Here is a 22,510-nt window from a genome sequence, read left to right as displayed (position 1 = left end):
TCTCATCAGTATATTTCGATTGATGTTACTAGAATCAAATACTGCTGAAACACGAAAAACAAATTATAATTAAAACTGGAAAAATCTTCAAATCGATTTTTCTCGCTTTTCCGATGGGAAATCGAGGAAAATAACGAAAATTCGGTACCATCATTGGGGCCCCATTAATCTTAAATATTAAAATTTATTAAAAATTATATTTCTAAAATTAAAAATAATTAAGCTCTTTAAAAAATAATTTATAAATAAAATTCCTATTAATAAAGGTAAAGAAGCTAATAAAGTATAAAATAATAAATATAAACCAGCTATAATTCGTTCAGGTTGATACCACGAGTACTCAACTTCTAGAACATTTTGGGTCAGGTCGGATCCACCTATTCCACAAGATTCATGTCCAGATCATTTTTTCCCGCTCCCTCTCATACGATATCATACGGGGATATTATGAGTAGTGAACGGGATGTCATGAGCTGGAAGTCGGTCTTGACCCACTTTGGGCCAGGTCGGATCCACCTACTCCACAAGATCCACTACTCATTATATCGTCACGTTCACTACTCATAATACCCCCGTATGATATCGTATGAGAGGGAGCGGGAAGAAATGATCTGGACATGAATCTTGTGGAATAAGTGGATCCGACCTGACCCAAAATGTTCTGGAAGTTGAGCACTCGTGGTCCACTCCCTTAATGGGGCCCCAATAGGGGTACCGAATTTTCGTTATTTTTCTCGATTTCCCATAGGAAAAGCGAGAAAAATCGATTTGAAGATTTTTCCAGTTTTAATTATAATTTGTTTTTCGTATTTCAGCAGTACGAGTATTTGATTCTAGTAACATCAATCGAAATATACTGATGAGAAACTATACTAATAAGATACATGCATCTTATTAGTCTTCTGACTAGTAACATTCTAATAACTATACTTATTACTATACTTATTAGTGCAAAAAAATAATAAGTAATAATATAGTTTGATCTTATTAGAATGATAAGATAATAAGATGAATAATAAGATACCGAAAATGCCCAACTGTACATGTGGTTTGTTTTATACTTACTTCAATTCGTAATATTGTCGAATTCGTAATATTTACACTATATTTGCGTAATTTTGTTATGGGCAATTGCAATGGGAGTTCATTTAGAAAGTGCTATTTATTCATGCGGAACCGATTCCGACCATTTGAATTATTCATCTTTTAATATGATTTGTTAAGTAATCGGAAATCTTTTTGGTTCCTATGTATTAAGCGCCCGAAATTTTGGTGATGCTTAATAGCATCTAATGCCAAATTATGCTATGATCATCTTGGCCGATCTCTTTCTAAGAAAGAGAATTCAGCTTAAATAAAATCAAATATTCCAATGAAATCGATTTTATTATAGTTTCGATGATGACGGTCGAGATTTGCTCCTTTGGCCTTATCGAATTGAAAAACTTGTTGTCCACAATCCAATCCCACTGAACGAATGTAATGCACAAGATACAAGTATAAAACACACGGGAAATATACACAAAGGTACAATAATTGTGTACAATACGTGGATATTTTATCTGTAATTTGTGCAAAATGTGAGGATTATTGATTTTTTTAAATAAAAAATAAGACATCTATTATCAATTGAACAATTGTCAGCGAATTTTGAGCAGAACGAAGAAGAGACAATCAATTTAAATTAATTTTTTTATTTTGCTGCTAATAGGAGCTCAGTTCATCAGTGCTCCTCCGGCACCTCGGAACGCTCCCCCTCACATATATTGCTCTGAGAAACAGTCTCTGAAAAAAACGGCAATTCATGGTGTTTTAATTCACATTCATTTATTAGTAAGCAAAAGTATTCTTTTTACTTCCTTTAAAGCAATTGAACATTGTAAATTAGTAATTCAAATTTGATTCCTTATATGTTCTTTATTCGAATTGCTATAATAAATAAATTTTGATATATTTATTTTGGATAAAATAGATGAATTAAATTGTGTTGAATATTCAATGTCTAGATTAGTTAATTTTAAATATGAAAAACGGTCACAAGGCACCGTAAATAATTATGAAATTATTTGGTTTCAAAAATGATATAATAGTACATAGCACACTTTGAATACGGTTCATGCATGCCTAATTAAGGCGTACTCATTTCTTTTAAACGAAAACCTGGAAAATATGCACCAAAAGTACAATACTGTGAAATATATTTGAACTTATTCTGGGATCGATTCAAATAACACGATACCCTTCATTTTCAAGTTTTAAATTATTCATAGCATCGTTGTAGCCCATTTAAGTTTTCCGCCTTATTTGGAAGAGACTAAAACAATTATTTATAGTTCTATGAAGCAATGCTAAGATAAGAGGTGCTACTGGCACCACCGAGGTGCAGCCACTTTTCTTGATACTCTTTCTTCAGGTGCGGCACATGGAAAATTATACGGAATTAAGGAACTCATGTGTATCCTCACATCTCCGGTGTCAATAACAGTTCTGGATAATAATGATATAAAATTAATTTCAAACCAATTAATTCTCGTCATCTTCATGTGAATCAAAAAGGCTTGGACTACTAATGGATAATATTGACGATATATCATATTCATTTTGGAATTCATTCAATGTGTGTTTATGTGTAATTTTTCTTGGTTGACTGTTTTGACATAGGCTGCTGTCGATTTGTGGCGTAAGCTGTGCTGTTTGCATTTCCCTTATATTTTTGCTCCACATTTGCATTGCTCGGTGTCGGTTCTGTGTAGCTTTGTTGTTGCTGTTGCTGCTGCTGCTGCTGTGGTTGTTGTGGTTGTTGTGCTTGTTGTTGTGGTGGTGGTAGTTGTGGCTGTTGCTGTATTTGTGGCTGTGTCGCGTGATTTTTTCCAAGTTCAGATGTTCTTGGTGTGGTTCTTTCTTGGTACAAGCCAACATTGTATTGTTCTGATTGGTATGATAGTTCATTTGGCTGGTCACTTGGCTGATATGCTGATTGTTCATAGTCTTTTGCATCATATCCTTCATATCCCGTTTGGTATTCATACTCATTTTGGGGCTGTAATGCGTTTGTGTTGTATTGATTTCCGTCATAGTCTTGTTGTTCAACATATTGTGAAGCGTCATATTCTCCGGTTCCATAAATATTATCGGGTTGTTCGTAATGTGTTTGGGAATAAATTTGATCTTGGTGTTGTTGTTGCTGCTGCTGAAGCTGCGGTTGCACTTGGGTTTGAAGATCTTTTTCATAATCGTATTCATTTTGTGCATAGCCCGTGACTGCTTCATTTCTCTTATTTTCCTCAATTGATTGGACTTCATCATAGAACCGGATTGAGCCTTTTCGTCGGAGATCACTGGACTGGAATTGTTCATTGTCGGGTGATGTTCGGTTTGATTTTGGCTTTTCTGTTTCAAAGCTGTCTTGGACGTATTTATCACCGGACTCGGTTGCAATTGCATCGCTGACCGGATTTGCTTCTGGCTTGAAAAATCCTTGAATGCTTTGTTGTGACAGTCGACGTTGAGTCTCATACAAAGATCCTCGGCGACTTTGTTGACTTGTTCGTCCATTTGATTCGGGTTTGAATGAGCTTGATGGGCTAACGCATGTGCTAAGTACTGATTTAGGCTGTTGCTACATTCCAAAATACACAAAAAACAATCGAAAATGTTTGATTTTTTTGTTTTTATCATTTTTATATAGTGTTATTAAAATACACCTACCATCGTGTCGATTTCATAGGGTTCGCTAACTGCTCTGTATGGTGTATGTTCTCTGTATGGTGAGATTGGTGCTAAAAATTAAAAACAAAAAAATATTTCAAATTTAAATTCTATTTCTTATGTGTCGTCGATTTAAAAAAAAATATTTCTATTAAGTATGTTTTCTATGGCATGCCATCATTATGGCCCTTCATTAGGAAAACAAACTTTTCGGTAATTCTTTCACTTTCTACATGCAATGGTTCACATTTAAAATTTCCCAATGATCTTACGTGATGAAAACACGCTCACACCAGTAAACAAAGAGAGTCAGCTTGATGCATAAGAAGCATATTTCATACAAAAAGATGACAATTCATTGAACCAAGACAGAGGCAATATCGAATCGTGGCTCTTCTCTCTCATTTGATGTACAATTACCGAATGTGATATTTATATTGTTGTTGTTACCATGTGTGGTTGGTTTTTATCACCGTTATCTATTGTTTGTATTTTGTAAAGTGCTGTGTACTAGCCAAGGCTGATGTAAATAAATTAATGTTATTGGATTTCACGCCATTCAACAAAAACATTTGATTTGTTTTTTTTTTTTTTTTTTTTTTGTATAGATACATTCTTCAACCGGCTGTCGACCGATTAACACCTATCCTACGAGTTCTATCGTAAATTTAATCAACAAAGAAAATTTTTGCAATTTTGCATGTTAATACAAAAAGGAAATCATTTGGACCAACGGCAAAAAATCACATTTCTCAGGTGAGAATTTTTTCGTTGAAAAGAAGAAATATTTTTGTTCGTTGAAAATTTCAAACATTTTTCGGACATGGTGCTCATCTTTATTGTATTCAGGTGCGGCATTTGAAAAATGATACGAAATAAGTGCGGATCCTCACTTCTCCGGTATCAATAACAGCTCTGAACTTAGAAAATCCATTTGGTTCATTAAGGCTTTATTAACATTTCAAGTAAAATTTGGTGTCAAAAATGCGAACTTTGGCTCTGGTTTAACTGTGCTAACTGCAAAATGTTCAAGAATGAATCGAATGGTTTTGAAATGTTCGCAGAGAAATTGGACTGACGCTATAAATAAATTAGCGCATATTTCATAGCAAATATAAATTGGCAATATTCGCACTATATGTTGTCCGGCGACTCGCCGCTTGCGTCGTCTATTGACTGTACGCAAGACGTTTCTTCTTAGTTTGCTGCCACTGTGTATGTCTTGAGCTGTATGAGTATTCATGTTCGACACATGCAAACGACGAGTCTTGCTTACAGTGTGTATACGATACGCAGAATAAATTACATCGCATTATTAGCGATAAATTAAATCGGACACAAACTCGACTTCAATATACACAGAATTGATAAACAATACAATTTGCAAATGAAGCAATTTTTTGATTTGAATTTTTATTTACATTCTGGATAGCCATTCTTTGTCGATTTTCTTCTTCATTTCGCTTGAATATGCAATTTCAAACGTATGCTTTATAAAGAAAATATGAATACATTAACTGTGAACGCGCTCTATACCCTTCCTGTGTGTGTGTGACATTATATTTTAAAACTTGGTGCGGTGTACATTATAATATAGATAGCAAAATTGTATATAACATTATATTCTTGACGTTTCTGTGTCTCGTTTCAATGTGCACTCCAAAAGTAATTTCACAATATCTCAACCAATAATAGTCGTTCTTCGGAGTGTCACCATAGTCGAAACATTGTTTATTGTGATTTGAAATAAAATACAGTTTCATTTGATCTGTAGTTATGGGTTCGAGTTCATCTTCTTCGAGGGTTGTAGACGGCCGCCGGACAGATGATAGAAATACCACAATGCATTACAACACACCGACTGTATATTCAGCTTATGTAAGTTGCCTGAGTTCGTATGTTTACGTTTAAAGAATTGATTTTTTTGTTTCATCCATTTAGCCGTCATATGGTGCAAGTAGTGCCAACACAGGTAATACTCGCGTACACACCCAGTACTCTGGAAATACATCCAGTACTTTTAGCTCTTCAACATCTTATCCATCACCACAACCGCACGCCCAAACCCAATATGTATGTTAATTATTGTCTGGGGTCAAAGTTTTATTCTAATCGAATTTTTTATATTTTCTTAAAACAGAATCCATCAATCGACCTTCGTCCACAATTCCGATCAATTCGATCATCAACTCATATTCCATCATTTAATCAACTTGAAGAAGATGATGTCGCAAGAGCTATTCAAAATTCGCTTAGGGAAAATTATTCCAATCAAACAACAAATGTTCGAACGTCAACGATGGTAAGTCACTATCAAAATTATCTTCAAAAATGAATGCTACAACTTATAAATTGCTTTTGATAGCTATTATCTTCATCGTCATCGCAAAGATTAAATAATGATAGTACGAAAATGAACAAAGTGACAGCTGAAACAAATGCGTCCAAAGGTGAAATGATACTTGATTGCAGTATCTGTATGGATTTTAAGGAAAACGACGAAATTGTAGCAACGCAATGCGGTCATATATTTCATAAAGGATGTGTTTCACCATGGATTCAAGAAGCTGGAACATGTCCAACTTGTCGATTGCGAATTTCAATTGCATCGTTGCTTAAACTTTTTGTTAATGTCAATCCCAAACCTACTGAAACCACAACGAATTCCAATGGAAAAAATGGTGCCAATCTCAATTCTGTGAAACCTGCATCGACTCCCAATGGAACAAATACTGTCGATACCAATATTAACTTTGACACAATGTTTTTCTTGGCGAGGAATGCACGTAATACAAATACTACATCGATTTCCAATAGAACAAATACTATCAATTCTAATCCGACGGGACTGTTAGTGACTCCTACAACGATGAACACACGTAATACAAATACTGCGACATATTCAAATTTATTATCGACCTCCAATAGACCAAATACTGTCAATCTCAATCCTACGAGACCCACAGTGACTGCCACAACGATCAATGCATGTAATACAAATACTGCGAGCAATTCTAATTTTGCATCGACTTTCAATTCAACAAATACTCGTAATAGAGTTTTCAGACCCCGTTTACCCGCATCGACTGTCAATTCTAATCCAGCGGGACTGACAGTGACTTCTACAGCGATTAATGCACGTAATACAAATACTGCGACACATTTAAATTTATTATCCACATCCAATAGACCAAATACTGACAATCTCAATCCCACGAAACCTACAGTGACTACCACGACGATTAATGCACGTAATACAAATACTGCATCGACTTCCAATAGAATAAATACTGCCAATCTCGAAACCCGTGTATCCACATCGGCTTCCAATAGAGCAACTTCTGTCAATTCTAATCCTACGGGATCCACAGTGACTTCCACATCGACTAATGCACGTAATACAAATGCTGTTACATCGACTTCCAATGCAACGAATCCTCGTAATACAGGCGCAAGGAACCGACGTCGAAACAAACGGACACCGGCAATGTTTGGTCGCTCAATTTGGTGTTGCAGTAACAATAAAAATATGACTGAAGAATTGCTTGCCGATATTATATTGCAACACTTCCACATTGAATCGTCAAAAGTTTCAATTCGAAGCTTACAAAAGCAAAATGCAATCGCAACACGTCAAACCTATGTTTCATTCAAAATAAGCGTCGACACGGAAAATACGTTCAACGTCTTAGTGAATAATTCGATATGGCCAAATTCGATCCGAGCTCGTGAATTTATGGAAAAAAAGTGAAAAATATTTTCCCAAAAGAACGTAGATGAAATGAGTGTTCAAGAGATAATTTCGTAATCTCTAACTAATCACTCAAAATCCTTGACCAAAAAAAACATACTCACTTACAACGTGAATAGAAATGCTCATTCATTTTCACACAAAACAAAAACGAAATCATATCTTCCATATTTGATATCAATTCAGCCAAAAGAATTCACTTCATTTTTATACATTTTATAAAGCTCAACTTGAAAGAAACTATAAATGATAATGTCAAAGGATGAGTACGAAACATTTATCAAAGTCATGAAGAACCCTAAAGGGTTAGGTCAACATACTCTTTTTTTCTAGCAAAAATATTGTAATTCCTTCCGAAGTTTTTTTCCTAATAAAAGCATTTGATAAGAAATTGGAAACACTTTCACTGAACTGGACCTTTATTTACAGGATTTACTCGATAAACGGCTATCAAAAAATTTAATTTTGCCAAAGTTAAATGAATCAATTTTTGAACGTTATTGGTGAAAAAGTGAACAAAGTCTTTTAATTTTCTGAAATATGCCCGAAAAATTCTCTTTTCAAAAAAATGATAGAGATTTGAGACGGCTACTTAAAAGCCATACAGATAATTTCGTTGGTTTTAAGCACATGTTTTCATTTTAAATAGAATAGATAAAATCAGTGTGATGGAAATTGGTAAATGGTATTATTTTACCTTGATTAGTATCTTGTTCGTATTTAAAATTGTCTTCATTATCTGTTTTATCAATGTTATTTTCGATTTTAGTGGTTAAGTAGTCAACATTCGATTGAAGTGTATTCATTTCCTGCCTTCGAATTTGAAAAGCATAAACCATCGTCCAGACATGAGTTTTGTACATGAAAATATTGCAGTTGAACGAAATGCAGCAAAAAGGAAAAAGAAAAATGTCCACATTAGTTTGATTTGTATATTGTGATTACCTGATATTCGGCAGGATACTTGTTTGCAGTGCTTGTATACGAATTAAGTACGTGGGTATCCTTTAATTTATCCGTTAGAATAACGTTTGTGTGACCTAGTTGTGCCCTTTCTTTTCTTTAATTACCAACCGATAAATATGAAAAAAGTGATAATTGATAAAAGCAATCATTAACAAAAGGCAAAAAAAAATACAAATATTTTAAAACATCATGCAAAAAAAAATAATAATATCATCAATATAATACCAAAAAAAAGAAACCATAAGCTTAATCACGTTTTAACTCAATTTTCTTCAATTCAAATAATTATTTTTTTTCCTTTGATCCAATTGATTGATGCAAAAATGAATAAAACACATCGTATTAAGTGTGTTATAACTTATCTGGTGCTCTTAGAAGAGAAAAGTGTAATCGTTCTTCCTCTAATTTTATACAATGATAAATGAATATGAATTTTACCTCTGCCAAAAGACTATTTGCATTTTATAATCTATCTAGAATAATTTAAACAAACTCGCATTCCACCGTTAAATTCACTTTATGTATTATTATTTTTTATTGATTTCGAGAAAACATTCAATCTACATCGGCACCACTAATCTTGGTTTTTGGAATTTTGGGCACAAATTTAACGCTCACATCCACTTTGATTGGTAATTTATTTGACATAGATGGCTCTTCTCTTGACTTTTGGAACGTTGAATCCAAAGGTGGTGGAGAGCTCATCATTTGTGATTGTTGAATATCGGTTGTTTGAATATCGTCCAATTGTTTGTTTTGTTGGCCGTTGGCCAACAATGGTGTATGCGTTTGCCTCACATTTTTCTTCAGCGAAGTGTACTCGTTTCTTCGTGTTTCCGCTGCCATTTTGTGCCCTGACAATCCAAAAACTAAGAATTAGCACCTATTACTTTAAAATGCGAAAAACAACAAAGTGCAATAATAAATGCAAATCTAAAAGCAAAATCACTAATCAATTATTTGTTGATAATTGTTTTTCAAAAAAAAGCATGCGATTTAAAGCGTATAAGGACTAAATATGAAATTTACTTATGCTTGAGTGTAGCATCCTCTAATTTATTAGTTAACGTTTTACATTCGGCGGTCAGTTTTTCCATGAGCTGTCTTTGACCTTGAACCATGCCTTCCAATTCGGATACCGTAGCAACTAATACACAAAAAATACATATTATATATTGATATGATTTAATAAAATCGTAAGTGAAAAAAAAAAAAAACATTTATTGGGTGAAACCAACCAGATATGAATAGCATTTGCATAATGGAAGTATGAAAAAAAAAAGATTTGTGTACACCATTCACTCATTTCTGAAGTGGAACTTTATATTAATCTAAACTATGAATATAAAATGGTAGCATATAGTTTAAACCATCTTCTAAAGATATAGTATTTCGCTCATGGATAAACTATTGACATCGCCAATACATCTACAATTTGATTGTTGTTTTCAATTTCGAACTTACTACGTCTACTCTAAAGTCAGTGCATTCAAATTGCACATCGATTGAGTAAATTATCGCCATAGTGACATGCCACTCGTTTACTTTGAGCTGGTGTACACAAAGTGCTCACCTATAAATTACAAAATCGGTCAGCACAAGTGCGTTCAATTGTACTTAGAGCGAAAATGATTGACTATTGATACAAGCTGTACGGTAAACACTTTGGGTATTCGGTGCATTTCTGTTGCACTCACTAAATTTATACAAAAAATTAACCAATTAACGACCGCTGATGGTGTCTCTTTTTTTTTTCAAGTGTGGTGAAGATTTTCATCGAAAGAATGCAAAATGGCACAAAATGCAGAAAAAAATTTAAGATCCAGATGTTTTGATCAATGAAATGGATTTACCCTAATCCCGATTTGTTCTTGCACGAATCATGCTGAGCACGATATGAAATGGATTTTATCGAAAAATGCAATAAAAAATATATATGTACGGTCGTCAATGGGTTAATGTTTCGTTATGTTTTAAAGCAATTTTTTGGGTTCAACAGCAGCTTGCTCATCTCGTAAAAAGATAAATTAATAACAGTTTAACAAAGCGATATTCGACTGAATTGGGACGTTTTGTGATTGAAATATTCCCATAATTTTGAGCATCTCACGCGATTGCTCTTTATATTTGATTTGATTTCGGGACAAACGGATGAAAAAAAAATAGTTTTTTAGGAAGATTTTTTTCCCTATAAAAGTCATATGCTTTCGTGGAAGTTTATATGAAGTTTTGTCAGTTGAATACACTCCCATCACATCAAAATTTAATTCCTTTTTTTATTAATATTTTTCTATTCAACTGAATTGCACAGTCAAAAAGTCCCAAATTAGTTGACTATCACATTCAGTTACTCTGTAACCATTTTTTTTTATCTATAATAAACAAAAACTTTGTATCAACTTACGGTGCTTTGATTCCATATCTGACATTAATTTGGTCAGTTCTTTGCTTGGCCTTGTCTCTCGATTCAAATCTCCCAAAGTGATCTAATTGTAAGAAATAAAATTGGTATATAGAAATTATTTTTCTTATTAAAAAAAAATCTTGTTCAAAATAATTTATAATCATTTTTTTCAAAAACTTATTTATTAGGCAAACTTACTTCTTTTTCGAGAGCTGCAACTTCATCGCTCAATCGTAAGTTTTCGCGTTTTGATTGAAGTAAATCGGCATCAGCTCGATCTAGACGCTGACGCAATGACATAATTTCTGCATTCAATCGTGATGATTCGACTTTTGTTTGTCGTTCTGCACGTTCTAGTTGCATACGCAACGATGTTATTTCTTGTTCCAATGATTGTTTTTCAGCATTTACTTGAGCTATATCGGACAGTAATGATGTCGTTTTCTGCTTCATTTCGCTTCGAAGATCTTCAATTTGTGAGTTTTTTTGTGCTAAATCTCGACGATAATCGGCCTCAGCTCGCTTTTGACGTTCCAATTCCAATTGTAGCCGAGACGCAGTTTCCCATTGACTACTCAAATCACCATCGACTTGTTGTACATGATAACTATACCGTCTTTCAGCTAATGAACGTTCTTCGGCAATTTTTTTTGTCATTTCAAGTTGCATTTCACGAACGCGACCATGTTGACGTTCAAGTTCCTCGCGTAATCGACGAATTTCAATGTCGGACTGTGCCTTTTCAAAAGCACTTTGCTCAACAAGATCCCGGGATCGTAAAGAATTTGAAAAATTTTGAGCATCATTCGCTTTTAACGAATCGACAATACATTGCAATTTTCGTACATTATCCTCAAGCGACTTCTTTTCTCTGAAATGAACAAACAAACAAAACCATTAATATTTTCGTTGTATTTATTCAATTTCATTTTATATACCGTTGCAAAGTTTTGATTTGCCTGTTTTGTACATCAGACGTTATGGCATTGCTGGTAATCCCTTCGCCATTGGCGAGTCTCTGTTTGTATTGATTGTTTTCTTGTGTAAGTTTTTTTATGTCAATTTCAGCTTGGGCCAATTGAGCTTCGAGCTCACTAATTCGAGATTCAAAAACAATATTCGGTCCGGACAATTTAATTTTCTCGTGTTTTTCCTTTGATGTGGTTCGGTAATTATAATCATTGCTACCACTATCTGATGTGTCCGATGCAATTGTGCCCAATTTTGTTTGTTCGGTTAAAGCTTCATTTTCCGATATCACATCTTTTACTTTGGTCAGAACATTATTCAGTTCACCCTAAAGTTATTTGCATTCGATTAAATGAAAAGCTAATTTTTTGTTGTCATTGACCTACCCGACAAAAGTGTGACTCTCGTTCAAGTTGTTCAATGTAACCTTCCTGCTTTTCGATAAATTGAAGCAATTCATTATTGGGCTTGGCCACTGATATGGCAGTCGGTGCAGCTGGACTTACATATTGACTTACTGGTTGAAGGCTTGCGATTGATTCGGCCGATTTTAATCTTGTTGGCTGAGTGCTATAGCTCGAATGAGGGTGAGAGTAGCGTGATAAACCAGATGATGGAATGTATTTGGATATTTCGGACAGCGCTGGCCTTTCGATTACCTATCGTACAAACATTGAGTTTATTCTCTTTGGTAAACAATTTAGCGTAAAATAATGTGTGGCAAAATATTTGAAGGACACTGCGCCTTGGTTCATTTAATCAATTTATGTGTATAGAAATATAATTATGTATTGGTGTTAGACAACACTACACTTCTAATTGGTACCATATGCTACTCCTGCCATAGGGCAACGAGATTCACTCGCACTTTTACTGCCATCTGCCACCATAATTATCGAATGTTTTTTTTTAATTCACAAGACCCATATTATTACAAAGCAAATAAAGCAAAATTATACTACACCGGCAATTAAACTGACTAAATTGAACACCATCGAAAAATAGTTGGAATTATGATTTAAAATTCATGAAAAAAAAACTTTAAAAAAAATAATTGATAAAAATAAAAAATGTGGATATCTACCGAAATATTGTCCGTGTCATCAGATTCGTAACCAGGGCGTCTGATGTTTTGTTTGGCACATCCGTATGAATCAGTCAACATCGACTTTAATCAAAAATTAAAATATTATTATTTGCAATAAATTGTCGGATTCTTTCATATTTTCTTACCTTAAGTCTGTTCACTGCTTCGCGATATGCATATTCGGTATGATTAAGACTTGGTTTCTTGTTCACCACTTTTTCCCTTTTCTGAGATTCAACGGGCTTTCTAAATGAAAACAAAAATATAGACAACGATTCTAAAAGTTGTACAATGATAATTTCGTAATTAAGTAACACATACAAAATTCCAATCATTCTGAATAATGATCAATAAAAATTACTGTATTTCACGAAATTTGAATGAAAGACTAAAATGTTTGTATTGTTTTATTTTTCTTGTCTAGCAACTGATTCGAAAATAGATTCTCAAAGACATTGTATCACAATGACACATAATTTATGTATATGATAAACAACAAACTATTGGTTGCCATGGTTAAAACATACCCCTTGTGCATTTACATTCAACCAGCATAAAAAATACACCACAACCGCATAAGTAACTAGATGGCTGTGTATGCGCGCGATACGTACATTAATACGAATTAAAAGAATAAAAAAAGAACAAAAACTTCGGAATAACATTGAGCATAAGCTTATGATAATTTATGATTAATTTAGTAAATATGCGAATATATTTCTTTGAAACAGTCTCGACGATTGGCTCCCTTAGATAGAAACAAGGGAAAAAACAATTTTGATATTGATTCAAATATGAATTATGTTCGTACAGTGTGAAAAAACAAATAACAGCCAAAATGTTAAAGAATGTAAAATATTAAAGAAACCGGGACGCAGCAAATTTAACGTAGTTAGACATGCATGTTTTATTTTTACTATCGGACTTTTTTGTCCCCCGTTCGTTATAACATTCATGATGTTCAATATATTTATTTGCTGTGTATTAACACAACAAATTGCTTTAGAATAAAAAATTAGCGGGAGTTTATTTCATTCGATCAAAAAAGTCATCGTTAGTATAAAAAAATCATCGTTTGAATGAAAAACTTGATATTCTTCTTGCTTTTAATGTCTCGCCCAATTCCATTTAAAATAACATCAAAATTGTCACTTTTCCTCACAAATCCCAACAAGAAGCAATTTCTTCTAAGTACCTTACTCGTTTGTGGCTACTTGCCAAACTATTATTGCTGCCATGCAATGATCTTGGTGATGGTTTTCCAAATTTTGAGCGCATCGATCTTGATGCTGACCCAATAAGAGGATTTTGATCAATATAGTTGTATCCAATGCCGCTTTTCATAATTGTACGTTACGTTTTAAGTTAAAACACCAAAAAAAAAACCGAATTCCCAAGAAACTGTGTCACTTGTTTGAAGGTTCACCCGTTTAAGAAAGAACAAAAAATGGTTTCAACTCTTTTATAGTTGTTTCATTGATCGATATTTATTTGCAAAGTTTTTTTTCTTTCTTTCTTGCTGGCATGTCTTTGTACGTTTCCTTCAAAGAATGTTGAAACCGTTGTCATAATAGAAACGGTCTGATATTAAAATAATTGATTCCTCAAACTGTTTATCATGATTATTTCACATAAGAATAAAAACTTGCTGGCTTTTTATAAGTCGTACCAAGTAATTTATTCATAATATGAATTTTATCATCATTATTAATGCCATTTTTTTTTCTTTTCGTACCATTTGGCAAATACGATTGTCAAAAAATGGTTGATTGTCTATATAAAACTTCGGAAGAAACTTTTGATCCGAAAATCGAAGTCTTCAGAAAATTCATAAAAAAGAAACAAAGACAACATTGGTGAAATAAATCTAAAATGTTCTCATTCGATCGAATTCAATTTTTCAAATACTTTATTCTAATCTCAAAATGAATCAAGATAAATGTTGGATTTTTCATTTCTAACTAAATGAAAATTGGGGCGTTCATGATACATAAATATTATGCTAAAAAAACGATTAAAAAACTGAATTTTGATTTCATTTTTATCAAAAACAATTCAATTGAAGAATCATGTGCTACTTCGATTTGTAATGAATATTACGTATGAAGAAAAAAAAAACAGATACATTTCTCACATTCTCACCGTTCAGCTAAAATGCGTGCGTTTGTGAATGAGAAAAAAAGCAATTTTCATGTTATTTGATACACGGGTTAAAGTGAAATGCTTTGTTTGTTGGGTAAATAATACAACATAATTCTCACGATTGTTTATGATTCGCCGAAAGAAAGAATAAGAATTTAAATTGTAGTATTACTTATGCATTTTTCCTAATTGTTGCAAAATTTCATAATTCATATTCCAAATTGGGTTTGTTCCATTTTGTAATGTAGTAACTTTAATACTTCTCACAAATGTTTTCATCGAATTGTCTGATTTTGTAATTTGTAATGCCTCTATAATTGAGAGTGATTTATTATTAATAGCATATCAGGCAGAAATGAAGCAAACACCAACGTATTTGATATGTATGTCCGGAAGAGGCATTTTTTTCTTCAATTTCAAACTACTGTTTTTTCGGTTCATTCGTTCAGAGTCTCAAAAATCTGAAGTAAATAACTTACCGAGCTACCTTTTTTTTTACCAAACAATACTAATTCGATTGAAAATCGAAAGTTCACCGAATGAAGAGAAGACAACGTTTGTTGTCGTAAAGTTTTAAATGTTAAAAATGGACCATTTTCAGCGTCATCAATAAATTTGAATTTTTCGTTTGTAGTTAATTAAAAATAATAAATATTCACTGCTAAAAGACCGTTGATCACGTTCGTATCGCATACATTTCGAAATGATAAACTTCATTTTATGTGTTTGATTGCAGAATTTTCACTTGTGAATTTATATATAATAAGCGATTCGCATAGCGACTTTGAATTTTTCAGATCTCTTTGAGTTTCATGTAAAGCAGTAACCCAAGGTCTTGTTATACAGTTCAACATATTGATATATGTAGTGTACAATTTTGTGTGAGTTTCAAACATTTTATGGCACGGCACGTAGCAATTAGCTAGAGGTGGTAGAGATGGGAAAATTTCGCGTTTTCTTGAACAGCTTAAAAGTGGGTGCTTATTATAGATCTCATGCTATTGTTCAGTTTATTTTGAAAGTGTAAAGTTGTTTGATCACGAACGGTGCATGTTTTATGTTTTCAGAACAAAAAAAATTTGTCTTCAGAGTTTTAAAATGCAATAAAAAAAAAGATTGTGATTTCAATGCAGTTATATTTTGATAAATCGACTTTATAGGATAGAAACATGTGTGCAAGTGCTAAAATTGTGAAAAATATCCAAATTCAGGCAAGTTTAAAGTCTCATATGTAAAACGTGTGACAACTCAACCAGTTATTTTATAGGCTCATCAGTATATTGTTGTACTTTATTGTTGTACATTATTTTTGGCATCGAATGCATTGCATACATTCGAAACACCAATTCGTGAGGCATTGTTGAAACCACGAAATTTTAACCCACATCCACATCATATCCATGACCACATACCACAACAAGGAGCCATCAATTTGAATACCATCGATACAGATTATGTGGCGAATTCTTTGTATAACATTGATGTTGACAACTCATTGGCAGTTCAACATCAATCCAACGACGTCAACTACCTATTGAGGTTTTGTGATAATTTTGTTTAATCATTTTATCCAATTTTTGCATTCAATGGTTTTCTTTTGATTTTCTCGAAGCCATGCACCACATCGATTTTCAACATCATTGTCACCACATAGTTTGCATAATTTACCACATCCATATGCTACATTGAAGTATAAATATAATGGAAACCATGACAACTATCATGCGGTTGATATAAATGAAGTAATTGGAGCTTGCATATTATTTTTGACTTTTTTCGTAAATTGATTTGATTCGATTGTTTTTAGGATTCGTTGGAAACACAGAAAAAGCAATATGCTTTTTCATATAAAGTACGCGATACGTATTCTGGTGATGATTTCTCACACACTCAACAACAAAAAAACGGTGCCGTACAGGGAACTTACAAGGTTTGTGTCTAATTTTTTGATAAACAGTGCGTGTAATGAGCAATTTTAACCTTCTTTCAAGGATAACTCGTTGAATTGCGATTTCATGTTCAATAACTGGTCATTCGCGCTCTGTATATCTTCCGAAATTGCCCAAGTAATCGATTTTAACTATTTTTTTTTCTATTTCAATCCACAGGTTCAATTACCGGATGGCAGAGTTCAAGTTGTAAGGTAAACATTAAAACTGGCTGGTAAACAATAAACATAACATATCTTGTAATAAATTTCATTTATAATTTAATGTAGGTACACTGCTGATGATGGTGGATATCGTGCGGATGTCTCATATTTGATTGATAAAAATGCCGTTCATAAGGCAGACGAAAGTGATTATGTCAAATACAATACAGAGGAAAAACCATTTCATAAATTGCACATTAATCCATATAATTCTGGAATACCATCCCATCCACCGCCTACTGCGTCGTCAAAAATATTTGTGGCCACTGCTGTGCCTCCCATACATCATGCATCTTTGAGTTTAGAACAAAGACAATCAATATCTGCCCATCCAACCTATGTGCTCAGTGCAAAAAAGACGCAAATCAGTGATGCCATTCGTCTCGTGCCAACTGAAAATTCGATCGATGACAATTCAATCTTGAATGGCCCATATTCGAAAGCAACTCATCATCATCATCATCCGGTGTATTATGAGAACCATTGATAAGAAAATACATAACATTTGATGAGAATAAAATTGTATTTATGTTTTTAAAACATTTATTTTTCCCCCTAAAACACAGTATTTTTTGATTGAATCAATTGCAAATTGTTTGTTTTTTTTTCTAAATTTATTCTTGGAAGTTTGCTTCTCCTTCGAATGAACATCCGGAACGTTTGATAATTTCTTGTGCTGCCCAAATGCCGCATCGTATACATGTTTCCAATGGTTTTTCTTGAACATATTGTGCCAAAAAGCCGCCGACAAAAGCATCACCAGCACCATTTGTATCAACAATTTCATCATTTGATAATTTCTGAACTGGAATCTCGAAAACTTTTCCATTATGTGCCAATAGAACTGGATCTTTTCCCTGTGTAACAATCGCAACTCGTTCACGACTCTCATTTTGTTTTGGAAGTTGACAAATTTTCAATGCAATCTCATGCAAATTTTCAGTTTCAAAAGATACCTCCTTTGCAAATGCGAGAGCCTCTATAAATTAAAGATTCAATTTTTTTTGTTTATTGTGTGGTAAAAAAACTATCTGTATCTGTCGACACTTACCAGTTTCATTCCCGAACACAATGTCCGCAAATGGTAAGGCGTCCATTAGCTGCTGTTTGTAGAATTGAGCAAGGAATGGTGCGCTTAAATTCATCAAGAATGTACCTAAGGGGAGAATCACAAAAGAAAAGAATAAAATTTAAAATAATCGATAAGTAATCGGAAAATAATCGAAACTAATCGAAAAATAATCGTAAAACAATCAATAATAATTAAAAAGTAATTTTTAAGTGATTTGCCCCTAGAATGTACCATTTGTGGCGAGTGAATGTTTCGCAATTGCTTGCACTGTTTCAGCACTGGCCGTTAAAAAGAAACCGGTGGCATAAAAATATTTGGCATTATCGACAACTTTTCGATTTTCTGGTTTGTTGATATGGTCAACGGTGAATGTATTTGCAGCGGCTAGATTGGCGCACAGTGATCGATGGTGATTTGTAAGTGCTACGGCACATGTTCCCGTCGGCAATGCATCATTTTGTTGATAAAGCACATTTACACCATCGGCTGTTGCTTTCTCCGATAAGGTTTTTGCATAGTCATCATCGCCAACGCATCCAAAAAAAGCGCACACTTTTGGCTTACGCAAAATCCATTGGGCAACGCGCAATGAATTCTGACATGATCCACCAGCCATATACTGGACCGAATCCATTTCAGCTAATTCCTTGTAACTGATTAAAGGACAAAAAAAAGATGAATAAATACACAATCTTTCAAATTGAATTTGCTTTCAATTTTTCTCACACAAATCGAGGATTTTTATTTCATATTACACTTGTGATCAGAATTTCATCCTATTTAGATAATTAGTATCTCGTTGGTTTTGACGTTTAAAATACTTTTCATTCAGATTATCACTTACAGGTTTTTATGTTTAACTTCATCTGCAAGGATGGCATCATCTGGTTTTAGGCCATATTTTTGGAGAAATTCATCATCAACCGTTGCAATGATGTCCAGAAGTGGATTTCCACAGCCAAGAAGAAGACCTTCTCTAAAATTGAAAATAATATAAAACGTCAAAAATATTCATATTTCAGCAACATTCTTATCAATGCAATCTTTTCTTTGTTGAAACACAATATCTTAATTATTTTATTAAGATTTATGGCACGATATGGTTTTTACATGACCAAAAATACTGGCAAACAAAATAGGAAATCAATGATTGAATCAATAATTTTTTGTCTTACCTTGAATTTTCCATAATGTTCTTTCAAGAAAAAAAAATAATCAGAAAAACGACTGAACTCACAATCAGATGCGGCAGTGAATGAAGCGCGAATATTTGCACTGGACTATGAACAGATGTGTCAATATTTCTACTGTTTATAGATACGAAATATCGAATGATGTGACATTTCATATCACGTGGTTTTACGACATCGAATTGAATGAACGGAACTTTTTTGAAGCTTCGTTCTTAAAGCTTTTACAATGACCGCCACATTTGAATAACGTTAGGTATTTGAAGCTTTTTTATCTAATTTTGTTCATACATAATAGAATAGTAGATTTTTTGTTTAATATTTTGGTCAAAATACGAAGAAAATTTATTCATATACTAAGACTTCTGGTTATACGATATATGTAAAAATAACAATTTATTGTTTTTAAAAATTGCACTTTTGACAGTTTTGTCACTACAAACATGTTAACATGCTATGCAAAGTGCCAGTTTGTTCGGAAGAACAGTTATAGAAAAACGAAACGTGTTATTTTTTTAAATAAAATTAAAAAAAAAACTTAACAATAAATTATTTGTGTTACAAGAAATTGATCAATAACTTTTAATTGTATCGATTCTTTCAATTACCATTGGATTCAACGAATGTGGCATGAGAAACGGACGCTGGAAAATTAGCCGCGTTTACAAAGTACTGGGTGAATGTATTAGAGAAAGAAGTACAGAACATTTCCAAAAAACAAACGTGTTTACATTAAGTCTTTAAATATTTATTTATTTATGGATTAATTGTAAGCCTTGGGAAAATCCTCTATATATTCTTCTTTTAAATCCAGGAGAAAGAAGAAAAAATTACATTTTATTGATGACAACACAGAAGAGCAAAGGAAGTTTAAAGAAGCGCCTAACCACGGTAGGCAAAACCAATTTTTCGAAATTGTTATATTGTTATATTTAGAAAAGATCGTTTTGTCTTCCGTTGTTCCATATCGTTGAAAATGGAAAGATGTTAATTTAATTTTAAGGAATTCTTTTATTGGAAGTATAAATATATAATGTCGCATTCGTATCTAACTTTACATCAATCATATGTACCATTGTTTTGACATTGACAGCTATTGTATCTTAAAGAGCGTCAAAAAATCTATTAAAAACCATCTGTCACAGTGAACATTACGGTGAAAATGTCGACTTTTGTGGTATCAAAAGATCATTTGCGGGAAGTGTTAATTTACTTTTTCCATTTGAAGAAAAACGCATCTGAAGCACGTCGTTTACTCACTGAAGCTTATCCTGACTATGATATAGACTTAAGAATGTGTCAGCGTTGGTTTGCACGCTTCAGAAATGGTGATTTTAATGTCAAAGACAAGGAGCGTGCCGGAAGAGAAAAAAAGTTCGAAGATGAAGAATTGGAGGCATTACTCGATGAAGATCCGCGTCAAACTCAAGAAGAACTTGCAAAATCATTGGGAGTCACTCAATCAGCCGTTTCACAACGTTTGAAAGCAGCAGGATTTATTCTAAAGCATGGAAAATGGGTACCACATGAACTGAAGCCAAGAGACGTGGAAAGACGATAGTTCACCTGCGAACAGCTGCTTCAAAGACAGAAAAGAAAGGGATTATACTTCCAATAATTACAAATATATTTAATTTTTTTTACACGTTAAATACATTTTCAGACCATCGATGAAATGATCGGTTTTTCTAATGATACAAACAGATCATTTCATCGATGGTTTGATTACAACGCGGTTGTTCACATCAAATATAATAAGAGACCATAGTAATTTTGTTAGATTAGACCAACATTTTGTTAGATAATAAAAACGAATCAAGAAAATGGAAAGAAAACTCAAATATTTATTCATTGTAAATTTCATTCGAATTGTGATTTTCCTGATAATTGATGTCATTACTTTCCAAAATGCCATTGATCAGCTGAGCAACTGGTGCACTGAAAACAGCCTATATCTGAATCTGAGGAAATGCTTCGTAATGACGTATTCAAAAGGTGAAAACGCAATCGACTACGTTTATACGATCAACAACGGCCAACACACGTTTGAACGAATAAATTTACACAAGGATCTCGGCGTTATTTTTGACACAAGACTAACGTTCGTCAATCACATCGATGCGATCACAGCCAGTGCACTTGGGACAATGGGATTCATAAAACGCACATTAAAGAATAAGTTCACGATTGAATCGGCTAAAATGTTGTATTTTGCTAGGGGGTAGACACCAATTCAAAATGAAAAATCTATGTTAAAATACTCAATTGTATAATTTCATTGATTCCAACGATTCCATTAGAATTATAATAAAAAACACAAAACTCACAAATCCGAAGAATCTCATGAATCATAGGGACTTTGACAAAGTCACTTTGTCAATAATATAAAATGTGTTGATTGTTGAGTTAAATTTTATTCCATTGTTAAAAGTCGGTAAAAATGAAATCATTGCATAAACAAAAATAATTGAATTTTATTTTAATTTATATTTGCTAGCATATTTATTTTCTATAAAATCAACATACGTTTGTACGTCAAAAGAAAAAACACAAAAATGTGAATATTTAATGAATCTGTGGAATCCGACACAAAAGGTGAATGGATTCACGGGTGTCTCCCCCCTAGGTATTTTGCGCTAGTCAGATCAAAGTTAGAGTACGCGAGTATAGTATGGCAACCATACCACCGTATACACTCCGATAGAATAGAGTCAATTCAGAAAAAATTTGTGATATGGTCGTTAAGATTTGTTTACCAAAGAGATGAGAATTTTGTATTGCCACCGTATCAGTTTAGATGTGATGTTTTAAGTATTCAACCGCTTTGGAGACGGCGTATAAATGCCTCTATATTTTTAATTTATGATCTCTTATTAGGTAAAATAGTGTCGCGTTCGCTTAGAGATAAGATTGTATACACAAGACAACAATATAACGTAAACCAAAGAAATTTGAGAAATACAGAACTTTTTAGAGTACGAACGTTAGCAGCTGAATATGCACATAGTCAACCATTTTACGTGGCGTGTAGGAATTTTAATTTAATAAGAGAAACATTTTTGGAATCAG

The 22,510-nt window shown here is 33.2% G+C and overlaps 4 protein-coding genes across 14 annotated transcripts; 2 read left to right on the top strand and 2 right to left on the bottom strand.

Annotated features, from left to right (window-relative positions):
* Positions 1–1,992: 1,992 nt before the first annotated feature.
* Positions 1,993–14,299, bottom strand: LOC116343634 (putative uncharacterized protein DDB_G0282129). Of its 8 annotated transcripts, none has more exons than XM_031771831.1 (11): positions 14,081–14,299; positions 13,032–13,131; positions 12,883–12,966; positions 12,185–12,457; positions 11,768–12,126; positions 11,028–11,700; positions 10,830–10,911; positions 9,455–9,572; positions 8,405–8,519; positions 3,709–3,779; positions 1,993–3,619 (listed from the first exon to the last, which is right to left on the bottom strand). In XM_031771831.1, the coding sequence occupies exons 1-11, from the start codon at positions 14,227–14,229 to the stop codon at positions 2,524–2,526; spliced, it is 3,120 nt and encodes a 1,039-aa protein (XP_031627691.1). In that variant the 5' UTR covers positions 14,230–14,299; the 3' UTR covers positions 1,993–2,523. The 8 variants fall into 8 exon arrangements, 6 of the variants coding, with proteins under 6 accessions (XP_031627691.1, XP_031627699.1, XP_031627735.1 ...); XM_031771839.1 differs by lacking the exon at positions 8,405–8,519 and adding an exon at positions 8,157–8,272 and having other exon boundaries at positions 2,515–3,619; XR_004201349.1 differs by lacking the exons at positions 1,993–3,619; positions 8,405–8,519; positions 9,455–9,572 and adding an exon at positions 8,157–8,268.
* On the top strand, positions 4,331–7,850 carry LOC116343678 (putative GPI-anchored protein pfl2). 3 transcript variants are annotated; one of them, XM_031771893.1, is made up of 5 exons: positions 4,331–4,464; positions 5,483–5,586; positions 5,650–5,781; positions 5,849–6,010; positions 6,074–7,850. In XM_031771893.1, the coding sequence occupies exons 2-5, from the start codon at positions 5,485–5,487 to the stop codon at positions 7,457–7,459; spliced, it is 1,782 nt and encodes a 593-aa protein (XP_031627753.1). In that variant the 5' UTR covers positions 4,331–4,464; positions 5,483–5,484; the 3' UTR covers positions 7,460–7,850. The 3 variants fall into 3 exon arrangements, with proteins under 3 accessions (XP_031627753.1, XP_031627761.1, XP_031627746.1); XM_031771901.1 differs by lacking the exon at positions 4,331–4,464 and adding an exon at positions 5,200–5,282; XM_031771886.1 differs by lacking the exon at positions 4,331–4,464 and having other exon boundaries at positions 5,317–5,586.
* A 1,721-nt stretch (positions 14,300–16,020) lies between the features above and the next one.
* LOC116349929 lies at positions 16,021–17,719 on the top strand. 2 transcript variants are annotated; one of them, XM_031781603.1, is made up of 6 exons: positions 16,021–16,238; positions 16,295–16,566; positions 16,682–16,769; positions 16,835–16,957; positions 17,136–17,170; positions 17,246–17,719. In XM_031781603.1, the coding sequence occupies exons 1-6, from the start codon at positions 16,197–16,199 to the stop codon at positions 17,664–17,666; spliced, it is 981 nt and encodes a 326-aa protein (XP_031637463.1). In that variant the 5' UTR covers positions 16,021–16,196; the 3' UTR covers positions 17,667–17,719. The 2 variants fall into 2 exon arrangements, with proteins under 2 accessions (XP_031637463.1, XP_031637455.1); XM_031781595.1 differs by having other exon boundaries at positions 16,640–16,769.
* Positions 17,720–17,778: 59 nt separating this feature from the next.
* On the bottom strand, positions 17,779–19,563 carry LOC116349922 (adenosine kinase). The gene is made up of 5 exons (XM_031781583.1): positions 19,427–19,563; positions 19,096–19,227; positions 18,483–18,904; positions 18,231–18,335; positions 17,779–18,158 (listed from the first exon to the last, which is right to left on the bottom strand). The coding sequence occupies exons 1-5, from the start codon at positions 19,438–19,440 to the stop codon at positions 17,794–17,796; spliced, it is 1,038 nt and encodes a 345-aa protein (XP_031637443.1). The 5' UTR covers positions 19,441–19,563; the 3' UTR covers positions 17,779–17,793.
* Between the last annotated feature and the right edge of the window lie 2,947 nt (positions 19,564–22,510).

Source organism: Contarinia nasturtii, unplaced genomic scaffold, assembly GCF_009176525.2.
Source record: "Contarinia nasturtii isolate CC-2019 unplaced genomic scaffold, AAFC_CNas_1.1 Cnas_scaffold_129, whole genome shotgun sequence".
Taxonomy (NCBI): Eukaryota; Metazoa; Arthropoda; class Insecta; order Diptera; family Cecidomyiidae; genus Contarinia; species Contarinia nasturtii.
The sequence above is the reverse complement of the archived record's forward strand: the minus strand, read 5'-3'. Positions and strand labels throughout refer to the sequence as shown.